This window comes from Plasmodium malariae, assembly GCF_900090045.1.
Source record: "Plasmodium malariae genome assembly, chromosome: 12".
In the NCBI taxonomy this organism is placed as follows: domain Eukaryota; phylum Apicomplexa; class Aconoidasida; order Haemosporida; family Plasmodiidae; genus Plasmodium; species Plasmodium malariae.
In genome coordinates this window covers 1,023,793-1,038,601 of record NC_041786.1, presented here as the reverse complement: position 1 = coordinate 1,038,601, position 14,809 = coordinate 1,023,793, and the positions used below count along the sequence as shown (strand labels likewise).

Here is a 14,809-nt window from a genome sequence, read left to right as displayed (position 1 = left end):
ATATATATATATATATATATATATATATATGTATATATTTATATGTGAGACCCATGGTCGTGTAAATGAACCCTTTTTTACCTTTTAACATGTAATATTAAGGTAAACATTTTTATGCTTTTTTGTAAGTAACTGTTGTTTGAATATAACTGAAAAAGGTTATACAACACACGGTGAAATGAGATGGTGCAAGATGAAATGAGTTAAAGCGAGAAGAAATATATGAACGTGCAAGGAAAGAGAAAGTAAACACAAAAAGTACAGGTAACTTTTCAAGGGGAGAGTTTGTCCCTTTTGTCACTGTTCGTGTAGCGCATTTTAAGTACCATTGTAATATGCCCAATTTGTCAAGCATAAATATTATATATATATATATATATATATATATATATATATATACAATATATTTGTGTTGAGTAAATACAAAAATTTAGTGTTTTATTTTATTTTTTTTACTTTTTTAATATACTTATATATACATATATATTTATATAATAAATACATACATTTATAATAAATACATACATAATACATTTATAATAAATACATACATAATACATTTATAATAAATACATGCTTAATACATTTATAATAAATACATACATATATTTATATATATATCAACATATATATATATTCATATATACGAATAACAAAAAAGCAAAACTGCACATTATTTTTAAGAATCAATTTCAATTTGATTTTAATTTTATTTTCAGCCGTATTATCAGATCTAGTGTCGATTTTATGCTCATGCAGATGTAATATAGATATATATATTATGCATGTTTATCTATATACATATAACCGCAATATCGAAGTAAAAAAAAAATAAAAAATTTTATTTTGCATAACACGACATTTTATGTATACAAAATTGAAATGTTCATTAATGTCAAGCCTTCTTAAAATCGTAAATTTATTATTGCACATGTATCTCATGGAAAAATAAAAATACAACAATAAATTTAGTTCTTAAAAAAAAAAAATATATATATATATATATATATATGTATATATATATATATTACCCATGAACCTTTAGCGTTAATTATTTTTTTTTTTTTCATTCCGTTAGTATTAATATGTTTCACGTATACATATATATATATATGTAAATATACAAACGTAATACATTTCGTACATACAAATAATAACATTTTTATACATTTGAAATTAACTCAAAATGAAAAGAGGGAGAGCGGGAACTTTAAAAAACAAAATGAGGATTACCCTATCACTACCAGTTGGTGCCCTCATCAATTGCTGCGATAACAGTGGAGGAAAAAACTTATACATTATTGCTGTGCAGGTATTATAAATATGTACACATAAACATTTACATATAAATGTATACACATTAATAAATACTTTTAAATATATACATATATACATATATACATATATATATATATATATATATATATATGTATGTGCTTATGTGCAAACATAATTACTTCTATACGAACATACATGCATACACATGTACGTTTGTATTTTACGTGAAGAACAAATTTTTTATAAAAAATATATAAAGGCTCATGATGATTTCAATGATAGGACAGAAAACAAATTTTGTGTTGACGAAAAATAAAGCCGATATTAATGAAATTACTGAACACTTTTATATATTTTTTTGAAAAATAGTTCTCTTGCCATATTAAGAGAAATTTTAGCAGCATTTTTTATATGAACATGTTCATGCGTATTGCTATATATATATGTACGTACATAGGGGAATGCTTACTGGTGTATATACGCGCAAGTTCCTCATTTAATGAATTTTATTCGTTGTATTCAAATTCACTGCATGTAAGTTTGTTGCATTTCACATCATCGTATCGTACACACAATATACATATGGATCTATTTTTTTCTCTTTTTCGTAATAAAGGGATTCGGATCGTGTCTTAACCGACTACCTGCTGCTTCACTAGGAGATATGGTACTGGCTACTGTGAAGAAAGGAAAGCCTGATTTAAGAAAAAAAGTTTTAAACGCAATAATTTGTCGTCAATCAAAAGCTTGGAGAAGGCATGAAGGATATTATATTTATTTCGAAGATAATGCAGGTGTTATTGTTAACCCGAAAGGTGAAATGAAAGGATCAGCAATAACTGGACCTGTGGCAAGAGAATGTGCAGAGTTATGGCCTAAATTATCCTCGGCTGCTTCAGCAATTGTGTAAATTTTTTAAAAAAAGTTTTCCTTTTTTTTTTTTTTTTTTTTTTTTAAAATGATTATATATTGTGCATAATTAAAATAATTTTAAGTATCGCAAACTTTTCAAACTGAATGACACATTTTTACAGAATTTACAAAAAAGTGAACGCAAGTATATATATATGGGTGAATGTGCACAGTATGAACGTGCTAAGAATTGCTTTATAGTGCTAGTGCTCACAAATTATGTTCGTCTGAACAGTTATATTTGATGCAGAGAAACATCTATGGCTGTATTTTTTTTAAGAAAGGTTTATGGTGAAATTAAAAATGTCATAACCTTTTACTAATACAAAAGTAGTTAAATTTTTTTACGTTAGCTATGAGAAGGTTTGTATGTGATAAAATATTATATTCTTATTTTTGTCAAAAAAAAAAAAAAAAAAAAAAAAAGCCCATAGGTCAATGCGTTGTTCATCGTTAATATGATGAGAGGTGGAATGTATAATAATTTATGCTGATATGGAGTTTTTTCCATATATTTAAAGCATTCAATTTTTTAACGTTCTGCCTACTCGTTAAACATTTTAACACTGCATATTTAATACAAAGAAAAAAAAAAAAAAATACAAAATAATACAATATATTATGAACAGTTAATAATGCTGGTAAAAAGCTTAACAAAAAAATTATTAACTGTACAGGTAATTTTGTATTTGTCTGAATGAGAATAACTCAAGAAAAAATACAATTTTTAAAATAGTGGAAATTTTGTTATTGAACAAGATTAAACAAAATGAAATTAATAAAATTAAGTAAAATAAAATTAAGTAAAATAAAATTAAGTAAAATAAAATTAAGTAAAATAAAATTAAGTAAAATAAAATTAAATAAAATAAAATTAAATAAAATAAAATTAAATTAAATAAAATTAAATTAAATAAAATTAAATTAAATAAAATTAAATTATATAAAAAAAAAATAAACATGTTTATAATCTTATTTTGCATTAAATGTAATTATTATTCTAGGTCAATATTACATATATATATATATATATATAAATTTATGAATATTTATACATTCACACTAAAAAAATGTGTAGATACAAATTTCAAAAAATAAAAGGTGAAAGGCAGGAAAAAGAAAGAAGAACGAAGGAAAAAAGAAAAAGAAAAATGAGAATTACGATAAATAAATTAACCATAAACTAAAAATTAAAATTTATATTAAAAAAATATAGGGTACACATTTATATACACATATGGTGTATATTCACACATATTATACGTGTACATCTATCTATATATATATATATATATATATATATATATATATTTATTTATTTATTTATTTAATTATATGCATGTGCATACCTGCAAGCGTGTGTATGCGTAAACGTAAAGACCCTCTTCATCTTTTTAGCAGCATTTATGTTTATAACATATATATGTATATGCATACAAATAAGCACGTTAATATTTCGAATTACATTCTTCTGCAAAGAATACATATAAACAATACAAATTGGAAATCAAATGACATACACTAAAACAAAAAAAAAAGAAAAGAAAAGAATGGAAAGGAAAGGAAATGCAAGAAAATAGAAGAAACGGAGGTATTTTCAATGAGAAATGAATAGATTAACTGTTTTATTAAATGAAAATACAACTTTAAGAAATATTAAAGAATATCATTCATAATATATATATATATATATATATATATATGTATATGTATATGTATATGTATATATGTATATGTATATGTATATGTATATGTATATGTATATGTATATGTATATGTATATGTATATGTATATGTATATGTATATGTATATGTATATGTATATGTATATGTATATGTATATGTATATATGTATATGTGTATACGCATTTTTAAAATGTTATAACAAAACAGTTTAGCTTTAAAAAAATTATATTTTCCAAAAATTAGTAAGAATGGAATTCCTTTAACACAGCTGTGTCTTGTTAGGTAAATAACACAAAAAATATAATCAGTATGAAGATACAGGCGAATATCTGTAGGACAGAAAAAGAAAACATAAAAATACATTTAGCAAGAGGATGGCATGGGCGTAAGTACGTATCTATGTATATCTGCACGTGTGTATACCTGCACGTGTGTATATCTGCACGTATGTATATCTACACGTATGTATATCTACACGTATGTATATCTAAACGTATGTATATCGGCACGTATGTATATCGGCACGTATGTATATCTGCATGTAGGTATATTAAGGGAATATGCATCGGTTACTACAGACAGCTGCAGCATAATCCTATACCTGGTATATTAGCGTCCTCGTTGACGTAATTCTATTAAAATAAGATAAGAGATAATTTTGTCCCTCTCTAGTATTATATAAAGAAATGTCAATATCTTCATCAATACGTTTAATCATTTCATCTTGTTGGGTTACCATAGTAGCCACTTTTTGAAACATTTGTGCTAAATCTCCTATTACTTTTTGTATATTTTCCATTGCATCAGCTCTTGAATGCAAATAGGATGTTCTTTCCGGCATTTTTAACGTCTGCTGCTGACCACTAAAAGGTTAAGAAGATGATAAAATGTCTACCACGGTATCGCAGAAATAGAATTTCGCACGTACGCATACAAATATACATGCATATATACATGCATATATACATGCATACGTATACTTACACATATACATATATTCATTTATGCAATATAGACCCCCCTCCCCCAAAAGAATTATGCCCTTTTTCGAAAAAATATTTTGTCTATGGGAAACGGTTTAAAATATGCAATTCTATACCTCTCTATATCAATATCACGAAGGGGCGTAAATTTGTAATTTTCATTATTAAATGTTGACTCGTTTGATGTATAGGAATACATTTTTCTTCTGTTCACTTGCTTTTTTATATGCTGATTTAATTGTAAATATGCCGAGATGGAAAGGAAAAAAAAAAAAAAAAAGTATATAAATAAATAAATAAAACATAACAGAGTGTTATATAACATAACATAACAATATAGAACAACGTCAATGAAACAAAAAGGAAGCAACGTGACATTTGGATGCTCTGATCCTTTGAAAAAACAAAATAAATGATGCAAATTGATCAATATAGATCTGTAGACTCATAATAAACATACTTATTTTCTTATGTCTTAATATTACCTCACTCCGAATATGCAGAACATCTTTAAATTTTTTCGTAAATTCAAAAAGTCGATTTTTTAGAGACGCAATTATATTGTCTATATGAGTCCTTCCTTGTGGACTATTAACATTTAAATTGTAAGCATAATGCACTAATGTGTCTAAATAATTAGTGGTATCTGTGATAGTTTGCTTTACCTCATATGTCAGTTCTTCAATTTCCGATGTTTTGTCGTTAAATATTCCTTTCTGTTTTACACCTTAAAATAAAAATTACTTATTCGAGTGGTTTGGGGGGAATTATAATAGATTTAGAAAAATGAGCAGAAATATTTTAAACGAAACAATATGCAAAATGAGCAGAAATATTTTAATCGAAACAATATGCAAAATGAGCAGGATCTATATTAAAATATAACGTATATCATATTTTGGTAGAACATATGAGGCACGTAAATGTCCACTTCATCTCACAAAGAATGAAATGGGCAAATTTTTTAAAGACGTGGATGACAAAAATAAAATATAATATACTGCAATACAATATGATGTAAATAATATAATGTAATATAATATGATGCAATAAAACAGCAAAGCAATGCTGCCTTGTTCTATTTATTCCTTTTTTTTTCTTTTCTTTTTTTAATATTTTTTACATCTTTCCAATTGCTGTAATTTTTGATTTCCTCCTTGCAGTAAGTCCGTAATTTTCGACGCCAGTTCACTAACCTCTGTGTCTTGTGCAATACTTCTGCTTTTTCTCAAGTTGAAATTGTCATTACTTAATTTCTCAACTATTTTAAAAAAATCCTCTGTTTTATCAACATAAGGCATTTTCCATAAAACGTATTTGATATATTTTTCCCCCTTCTTCACAAATTTAAGAAAAAAAAAAATATATGGAAAAAAAAAAAAAGATAGACCCTGATTTGATTTAATTTTTTTTTTTTTTTTTTTCTTTTTCTTATATATCTGAAGAAGATAAATTTTAATATGGTATTATGATGTCAAGGATGTTCCCTGTTATATTATGTACACTTAAATTATGCAAATGATTTTTCATTTTTATCTGCAAGAATTAGTTATTTAAATATATATGAAAAAATATTTCCGTATATGTTTAAAAATTTTAATTTATATTTATTAAATTTATATTTTTTTTTTTTTTTTTTTTTTTTTTGATAATATTTTTTTTATATTATTACATCCTTTTACGCGAAAAATGTAGTAGCACATGTATATATATATATATATATATATATATATATATATATATATATATATATATATATATATTTATATTTATATATATATATATTTATATATATATGAATATATATATATTTATATATTCATATATACGCATGACATTTTTTATACCCTCAAACTGTTATGTTCAGACCATATATAAAAATAACGAACTAGGTTAAAAATATACCTTGTTCAGAAAAAAAAAAAAAAAAAATGGACATAAATATGAACACAAATATGAACACAAATGTGAACACAAATGTGAACACAAATGTGAACTCAAATGTGAACACAAATGTGAACACAAATGTGAACACAAATGTGAACACAAATATGAATACAAAAAAGAACGCAAAAAAAAACATTCAATTCTTATTAATAAAAAATATATTATTTGGTTATTTGTAATTTTTTCTATTTATTGAATGTGTACAAATGATGGCAATCCATGCTGCATTTTAACTTTTTGAGAGAAAAACAAAATAAAGGACAATTTTACAAATAATAGCGTACTGTTGTATATTTGTATGTATGTTTATGTATGTGTACACAATATATATAAGTACATATTTGTGTACATTTACCATTATGCCAAATGTAAGGATATATATGCATTTTTTAATTTTTGCGTTTAAGAAGTAGGATACGGTTGTACGATATAAAAACTTTCTGTATATCTTTACAACTGATATATATATAGTATATATGTACACGTACTTTTAATGTTACTATGGAACTATTTTATACATGTTCGATATGTGAAAATAATTATGTAACTGTTTGCAGTTTGAACTCACATTTTTAGTGTGTGTTCCTTGTGCCTGGGTATATTTACTCTATTTAAAAAGAAAAAAATCATCCGTTTTGGGTTAAATCTTTATTTCTTTTTCCGAAAAATTCTTATGGCTTTTTAATTCTCTAAGGAGCCCACATATTTTTCATATTTTTAGCATTTACCTTAACAGTTAATAATTTTTTTTTTTTTTTTTGGAATGGTGTTAACAATTAATTAATAATGTAAAAACGTATATGTATCAATTTTCCGTTAATACATGTTTACATAAATAAAGAAAAATACAACACACTGTTAGACAGAAAATGAACGAAGTGAATATCGCTATTTTTGTTTAATTCGAAAAAAAAAAAAAAAAAGACCATACACGGTAACAACATAACATATAAGGGATAACCTATAATACTTCTCTCGTTATGAGTTTTTCTTTTCTTTTTTTGTGATATTTTAATTTAAAACAAAATGTGAAAACCCTTTAATCGTGTTCTTTTACAGCTTTTTTTTAGGAATAAATTTTAAGGCAATAATATATGAAATTAAAACTGCTAATAACAAAGAAAAAGAAAAATATTTACATACTTTTTTTAAAACAAACATAGTCCTACTTCCAATGTGTATGTCTTGTTTTATCCTCTTCATTTGTCAAAAAAAAAAAAAGGAATGAGATGATAGAGAAAAAAAAAAAAAAAAAAAAAAAGACTAATATATTGTAGGTAGATATTGATTTCATATGACCCGTTCATAAAAAAATAATAAAACAATATCCAAAAAAAAAAAAAAAAAAGAAAATTTTCAGTTTTATATTATTTATTTTTTTTTTTTTGAGAACTTTTTTCCAAAACTTTATATGATTCATTAGGAATAATGCTTATAATAGGCTTAAATAAAAAAATGCTAAATGGTTTAAGGTAGTTGTTTTTTCTAAGTTTATCCTTTCATATGCTATAATAAAGTTAAATTGAAGGCACTTCATGCAATTGTAATTACATGTTCATGTGTATTCTATGTACATTGCATTTAATATACATTTTATTATCATCCACACGATGATAAGTTAATGTGAAGGTAAAACTAAATTTATTATATTATATTTTTACTTTGCAAGCCGATAATACATACTACTAACGAATTAATGAAATTTAAACATTTTTCTATTTTTCTTGTTTTGGAACTTTAATTAAGATAAAAATTTTATGTACAATTGCCAACACACTTGACAAGACACGCATTGTGAGTAAGATATTTATTCATTCATTTTGTTCTTTTTTCTTTTTTTTTTTTTACATAAATATGTATATATGTATATATATATATAGCTTGATCTCGAAATGTCCGTACGCATTCATACATTTGAATGAGATATTAACAGCTATGAATTAGTATATTGGTTATTGAAATGTAGTCTCTTTGATATTAAGAGTATTTGAGAAAACCATATTTAACATTTGCATTCCCCATTCTTGGGGAGGTCTGTATTCTTAATAGCAACCTGCATAAATATCAATGATTATTTGTCCCACGCTGTAAATCGTGGTGAAATTCTCCCCTTCTGTTAAAGGAAAATATGCTTTCAATAAGAATAAGCAAACCATCATTTTTCCACTTAGGTTATAAATGTTTACCCGTTTAAGCATATGTACATACACATGCATCTATAGGTATATATATAGATACATATGTATGTGAGAATTTGCAAATTCTCCCCTTCATTGAATATCTAATTTAACTGTACAGCAAATTCGGAAACAGCTTATACCAAAAACAAATTCACACTTAACTATAATTTGACAAAAAAATAAATAAAAAAAAGTAGAAAAAAACAACAAACGAAAAGAAGATATAGGGGCATCTTACATCCTCAGAAAAATGTATATCTGAACTGTTCATAAAAAAAAAAAAAAAAAAAAAAAAAAAAACTTTTTTGTGTGTGCATTTGTGTGCGTGTGCATGAAAAAAAAAAAAATAACAAAATATATTATAAAATAATAAAAAATGATGAAAAAAAAAAAAAAAAAATGCGAACTTGCTTATAAAAAAAAAAAAAAAAACAACAGATCTGTTCATAAGAAAAAAAAAAAAACAACAGATCTGTTCATAAGAAAAAAAAAAAAAAAAATACGTTGCTTGGCTAAAATGTTCTAACAGCTACCTGGGGAGCAGTACAATAAATTGACTTAAAAAAAAAAAAAAAAAAAAGTACAGCAAAAGTAGAAGAAAAACGAATATACTCATTTTAATAGTTTTAAAAAGCAAAACTCACTAATTAAAAAATGGAAGAATTTTTTTATTTTTTAAATTATATTCGTAACACTTCTCCCAAAAAAGAGTTCATAATTTGAACCATGTGAATAAACAACATCATTTAAAGTGTTCATAAATTGTTCAACTTATATATTATGTACTCAGGTGGGATTAACTCTCATTTATGTTCACATGTGTATATGGGCGTATGTTTATACGTACGTTCGTATGTATGCATGTATGTTTGTATGTATGCATGTATGTTTGTATGTATGCATGTATGTTTGTATGTACGTATGTTTGTGTATATGTGTACATATTTCTGTGGCTACCTATAGTATGTGCACGTTAATAAATTTATGTCTATTATGTATAAATATTTTTTAAAATATACTTACACATATACTAACACATATACATACTTCCTTATAATTTTAAAAAGTCAATGTTTTTACAAATCAAGCATGTTTTTCATTAATTCGTCATTTCGTTGTACCCAAAGTTTTTATTTATGAGTACAATAATTATTTCGTACCATATATCGTAAAAGGGAGAAAAATGAACAAATATTTCCTTATCTTTCAATATTCCCTTTTCAATGTTCATTTTTGAACCTTCGTTTTGTTACTCCATTTTGTAGCTCCATTTTGCAATTCCATTTTGCAACTCCTTTTTGTAACTCCTTTTTGTAACTCCATTTTGCAACTCCATTTTGTAGATCCATTTTGCAATTCCATTTTGCAACTCCATTTTGCAACTCCATTTTGTAACTCCATTTTGTAACTCCATTTTGTAACTCCATTTTGTAACTCCATTTTGTAACTCCATTTTGTAACTCCATTTTGTAACTCCATTTTGTAACTCCATTTTTAATATTCTTTCTTACTGTACACTTTTATTGCACACTTTTAATGTACTTTTTATTTCTCACATTTAATATCCCCTTTTAATTTTATCTCCTTAACATTCATTGATTAAATAAATGCAATTTCCTCCATATGAAGACGTTTTAATAAACACTCTTGTGACAGAATGTAATCTTCTTCGTGTGTTTAATCAGCTTACAATATAACAATATGTTTATGTATGATTCTTTGTCTTTACAGTGATCTTCTCCTTTTTAACCTACAAATATAGGAGCGATTTATTTTAAACACACTGCATGGACGTATGTTCGTATACGTATGCTCATATATATGTTTATGTATATTTTTTTTTTTTTTTGTGTGTATCTACCCTTCTTCATATGCCTTTCTTCTTTTCCTCCCCTTTCTCGTACCACTTTTCTGCATGCTTAGAAACCCCCGCTTGTCAATGTTTTTAACCATATTAACCCTTCCCTGCTCCCCCAAACGTTTTACAAGAGTTGGTCTTAATCAGGGTATTTAAAAATGAAGAAGAAGAAAAAGAGCATCGATAAAAAAGCATGGAAAGATGCACTAATCAACTTGGAAGAATTAGAAAGAAACAAGTATAGTCTGACAAGGGATACAATAAACGAAAGGCTTCGACCAGAGCCAGAAATTATTGAAAATATTTTAGAAGAATTAGAAAACAAAATAAGACATTATTTTAATTTATATCAAATAGAAAAAGAGAAAAGAACTTGTTCAGAAAAAAACAATTACTTTTTACAGAAGGAAGTATATAATGCATATGCGTCATTAGAAAAAAATAAAATATATACGAAAAAACTGGAAGACAAGTTAAATAATATAAAAGAAAATCAAAATTCTTTAATTGACACAGTGCGTCGTATCGATTTGTTGTATATACAACTGGACACGTTAGTTCAGTCCTTTGCTGGTGTGTGTACGCAAGTAGTTGCAGAGTTATGTGAAAGTAATGGTACTAGCAATACTAACAATACTAATAATGCTAGTCCTTCTGCTACTGCTAATTATAATAATAGTGTAAGTGGTAGAAAAACAAACACAGGGAAGACAATAAGAACGATAAAAATACTACTGGATTATATATACCCATGTAGAACACTTGATCCACGCATTAACTCTCTATATGGAATGTTATACTATCAATCTGTTGGATTGTTAAAAGACGGAAAATTTACAAGTCCTCCTATTCCTCCTTTACCTCCTGTAGTGTCATCTGAAGCGGATGGATGGCTTCCTCCTTCTTCCTGTAATAGTCCTATCCATTATGATCATACTTACAATAATTATGAACATGGTCATAACAAAATGAATCAAAGTAGTACAATTCCTATTGCATCAGAAAATAGTTTTTCGGATTTGGTCAGAAATAATAATAATATAAATGGTATTAATAACACTGAAGATGAAACTTTTTTTTCAAAATATGTCGAAGAAGAACAAAATAAATTGGAAAAAATTCAAAATGTATATAATAGTGATAGTAATAACATTACTATTATACCTCAAGATTTACTAGGTTTCGATATAAAAGTGGGAATGGTAGAAATTAAATATGCAAAGAAAAATCCTCGAATAGTTTGTGTAGTAAGATATGATAACGAAACACCAACAAATGCAATTCAAAATAGTAAGCGAGTAACAAAACCTAAAGAACCAAATGCCATGACAAATATAGGGCAATATATGTTCAATATTGATAGTAATATTCATTTGGACATTCTACCACCGAAGACTCCAGGTAATATTCCTAGCTTCATGATAGATATTCATGATATAACGGGTAGGATGTTAATAGGTACATCTATATGTTCTTTTATTAGCGAAAAGACATTAAAAAAAGATTCTTCATGGGATATATATTCAAGAATGGATAAAACAAAACCAGATATCATTGGTAAAATATATGTAACTGTGTATGCATATCCTAATAATGCAATTCTACCAGCAGAAATATTTAAAAATGCTAAACGTTATACATTCCCTTCGTATATTTCAAGTGCAAGCAAGTCAAAAACATTACTATCAAATGGTACTCATAAAACGGTTGTACCTAATGATACAACAGTAGCTCATGCAGGGAAATTGACATTTCAAAAAAGTGTTGTGCTCAGTAAGGTCATTGCTGATAGGGATCAACAGGAGCTCAGGCAACAGCCCTCGTTGCGCAATGGTCTCTCTAATTCTACGGGTAATACCAATGGAGATATTAACAACAGTAATACTTCCAGTAATGTGAAGACTAGTTTTTCTGCGTTGAAGGGAAAGAAGGTCGTCTTCAAGCAATATACCTCGAAGAATGAAAATAAAGGTACTGATCTCCGTAGAATTCTCTAAAGGGAACACTAGCCTATTTGTTAGAATAGCTATTATTCCGTGCGTGATTGTTACATGCTTTCCTATACTATACCTAATAGTGTAACTTCTTAACTTCTTCTTATCATATAAACTGTTAATTTTTTTTTTTTTTTTTTTGTGTTCTCCCCTCATTCGCATTCTCATAACAGGATCGACGATAGACAACATTACAAATGTAAACAAGGCAGGTGCTGAGTTAAAGGAAAAGGGAAATTTAAACGGAGCAAATAAAGGACGAATAATCAGCAAGACAAACAACATTATTAACAAAAACGTCAGTAGTAACAACAATGGCAATATTTCAATCAGTAGTAATAGTGATAATGAAAAAGAAGCGCAAAAAAATAAAATGAACATAGAAGGTACTAACAATACATCCTCTGTTAGAAGTTTAATAAAAAATTTAACCAAAAAACTTGAGACAAGTAAAGTGAAAAATACGACTGCTGATATTAATGATACTCCTCCAACTACTTTAGCACAATACCAGAAAAAAGTACAAAATTTAGTGCATACAAAGGGGAATAATGTCGAATCAGTAAAATCAAATTTAGAAAAAATAAATAAGTCAAATGATGAAAACAAATTTAATTTAAAAAATAAAGAATTAATCAAAAAGAGTGCTAATATTTTGAAGGATGGAACAATGAAAATTAAACTCCCATTTAACGGAAAAAAGGAGCTCCCAAAAATTGAGCTAGCAAAAATGAAAATTGCTAAAACGGAACTAGCTAAAAAACCATTTGATGTAGGAGAACCAAACAATGTAGAGAGCAGTAAATCAAATAATGCTAATAAGAACATGAACAACTCGGAAGTAGTCAACCTAAATGAGGGACTTTCATCAAATAATAGTAAAATAAGACCTCTCATAAAAATAAAAATTGAACCGAAGAAAGAAAACTTAAAAAAAATATTTAACAAAATGTTTATAAAAACACCTCTACCTACAACGAAAGAGGTAAACAAGGATAATATAAATGTTAAAAATAATGACAGCAAGGCAGTTTTAAATGACGAAATGAAAAAAGAGAAAAGACCTGCACTTGAAAAAGAATCATACAAATCGGAAAATAGTATTGAAGAGAAAACAACTATTAAAGCCAAGATGTTATCCCTTTTCAAATTAAAGCCATCTACAAAAAAAGAGGCCATCCCTGAGAAAGAAGCTCAAACAGGATCAAAACAGATAGGCATTGCACCCAAACTTTTGAAGAAGCCAATACCTACGGCAGACTCGTCGCCCCTGCAGACAAGTAACACGCACGCTCCAAATGTGAGAGGGCATTTATATATGCCTGTTCATGTATGTGTATGTATGCGTTTGCGTGTGTTTACGTGCACATATGTATGTGCAAGTGTGCATGTGTGCAAGTTTTACCCATTTCCACTTCCTTAATCGTTGTGTTCCTTCCTTTTTACATTTTCCCTTTGCAGAAGCCAGCGAAGAGAATAGCACTTTGAAGTCCATTTTCGAAAAAACCAATAAGAGTACCGTGTTCATTGACAAAAATAAGGTGAATGTAAAATTAACAAAAAAAATAGAAATCAAGAAGGAAATTAAAAAATTTGTTCCAAAGCTTAAAAATGCTTAATAATAATTAGAAGACCGGGGGGGAGGGGCTAATTTTTTAAAATTTCACCCTTTCATAGTAAAAATTGGAAATAACTGCAAATTTTTTGTGCACACATGTAGGGCTCACCTAGGTAAATAAGTGCATACGTGGGTTTACCTATGTACAGGTTATAAACACGAACAGATGGTCTTTTGCGCTTTTACGCTTTTACGCTTTTGCGCCTTTTGGGCGCACCATTTTAATTAAAGAATTCGCGCTTTTTCTTGCATTTTTTCGTATGTTTCTTTAGCATTTTTCGTTTCGTTTCGCTTTTTTTTTTTTTTTTTTTTTTTTTTGTTCGTCCGCTTATATTACGTGCCCACCAATTTTA

At 26.9% G+C, this 14,809-nt stretch overlaps 3 protein-coding genes and 1 pseudogene across 3 annotated transcripts, besides 1 other annotated feature; 3 read left to right on the top strand and 1 right to left on the bottom strand.

Moving 5' to 3' along the window:
* Positions 1-1,186: 1,186 nt before the first annotated feature.
* PmUG01_12032800 (60S ribosomal protein L23, putative) lies at positions 1,187-2,188 on the top strand (the record flags this gene model as incomplete). The annotated part of the gene is made up of 2 exons (XM_029006530.1): positions 1,187-1,312; positions 1,895-2,188. The coding sequence occupies 2 exons, from the start codon at positions 1,187-1,189 to the stop codon at positions 2,186-2,188; spliced, it is 420 nt and encodes a 139-aa protein (XP_028863010.1).
* Positions 2,189-4,154: 1,966 nt separating this feature from the next.
* On the bottom strand, positions 4,155-6,160 carry PmUG01_12032600 (syntaxin, Qa-SNARE family, putative; the record flags this gene model as incomplete). Its single annotated transcript, XM_029006529.1, has 5 exons — positions 4,155-4,205; positions 4,478-4,739; positions 4,976-5,088; positions 5,345-5,586; positions 5,983-6,160. The coding sequence occupies 5 exons, from the start codon at positions 6,158-6,160 to the stop codon at positions 4,155-4,157; spliced, it is 846 nt and encodes a 281-aa protein (XP_028863009.1).
* Positions 6,161-7,797: 1,637 nt separating this feature from the next.
* On the top strand, positions 7,798-8,836 carry PmUG01_12032500 (annotated as a pseudogene).
* Positions 7,798-8,836: a sequence feature (conserved Plasmodium protein, unknown function, pseudogene).
* A 2,166-nt stretch (positions 8,837-11,002) lies between these two features.
* PmUG01_12032400 (conserved Plasmodium protein, unknown function) lies at positions 11,003-14,457 on the top strand (the record flags this gene model as incomplete). The annotated part of the gene is made up of 3 exons (XM_029006528.1): positions 11,003-12,815; positions 13,012-14,118; positions 14,300-14,457. 3 exons carry the CDS (start codon positions 11,003-11,005, stop codon positions 14,455-14,457), a joined length of 3,078 nt encoding a protein of 1,025 aa, XP_028863008.1.
* Positions 14,458-14,809: the final 352 nt, after the last annotated feature.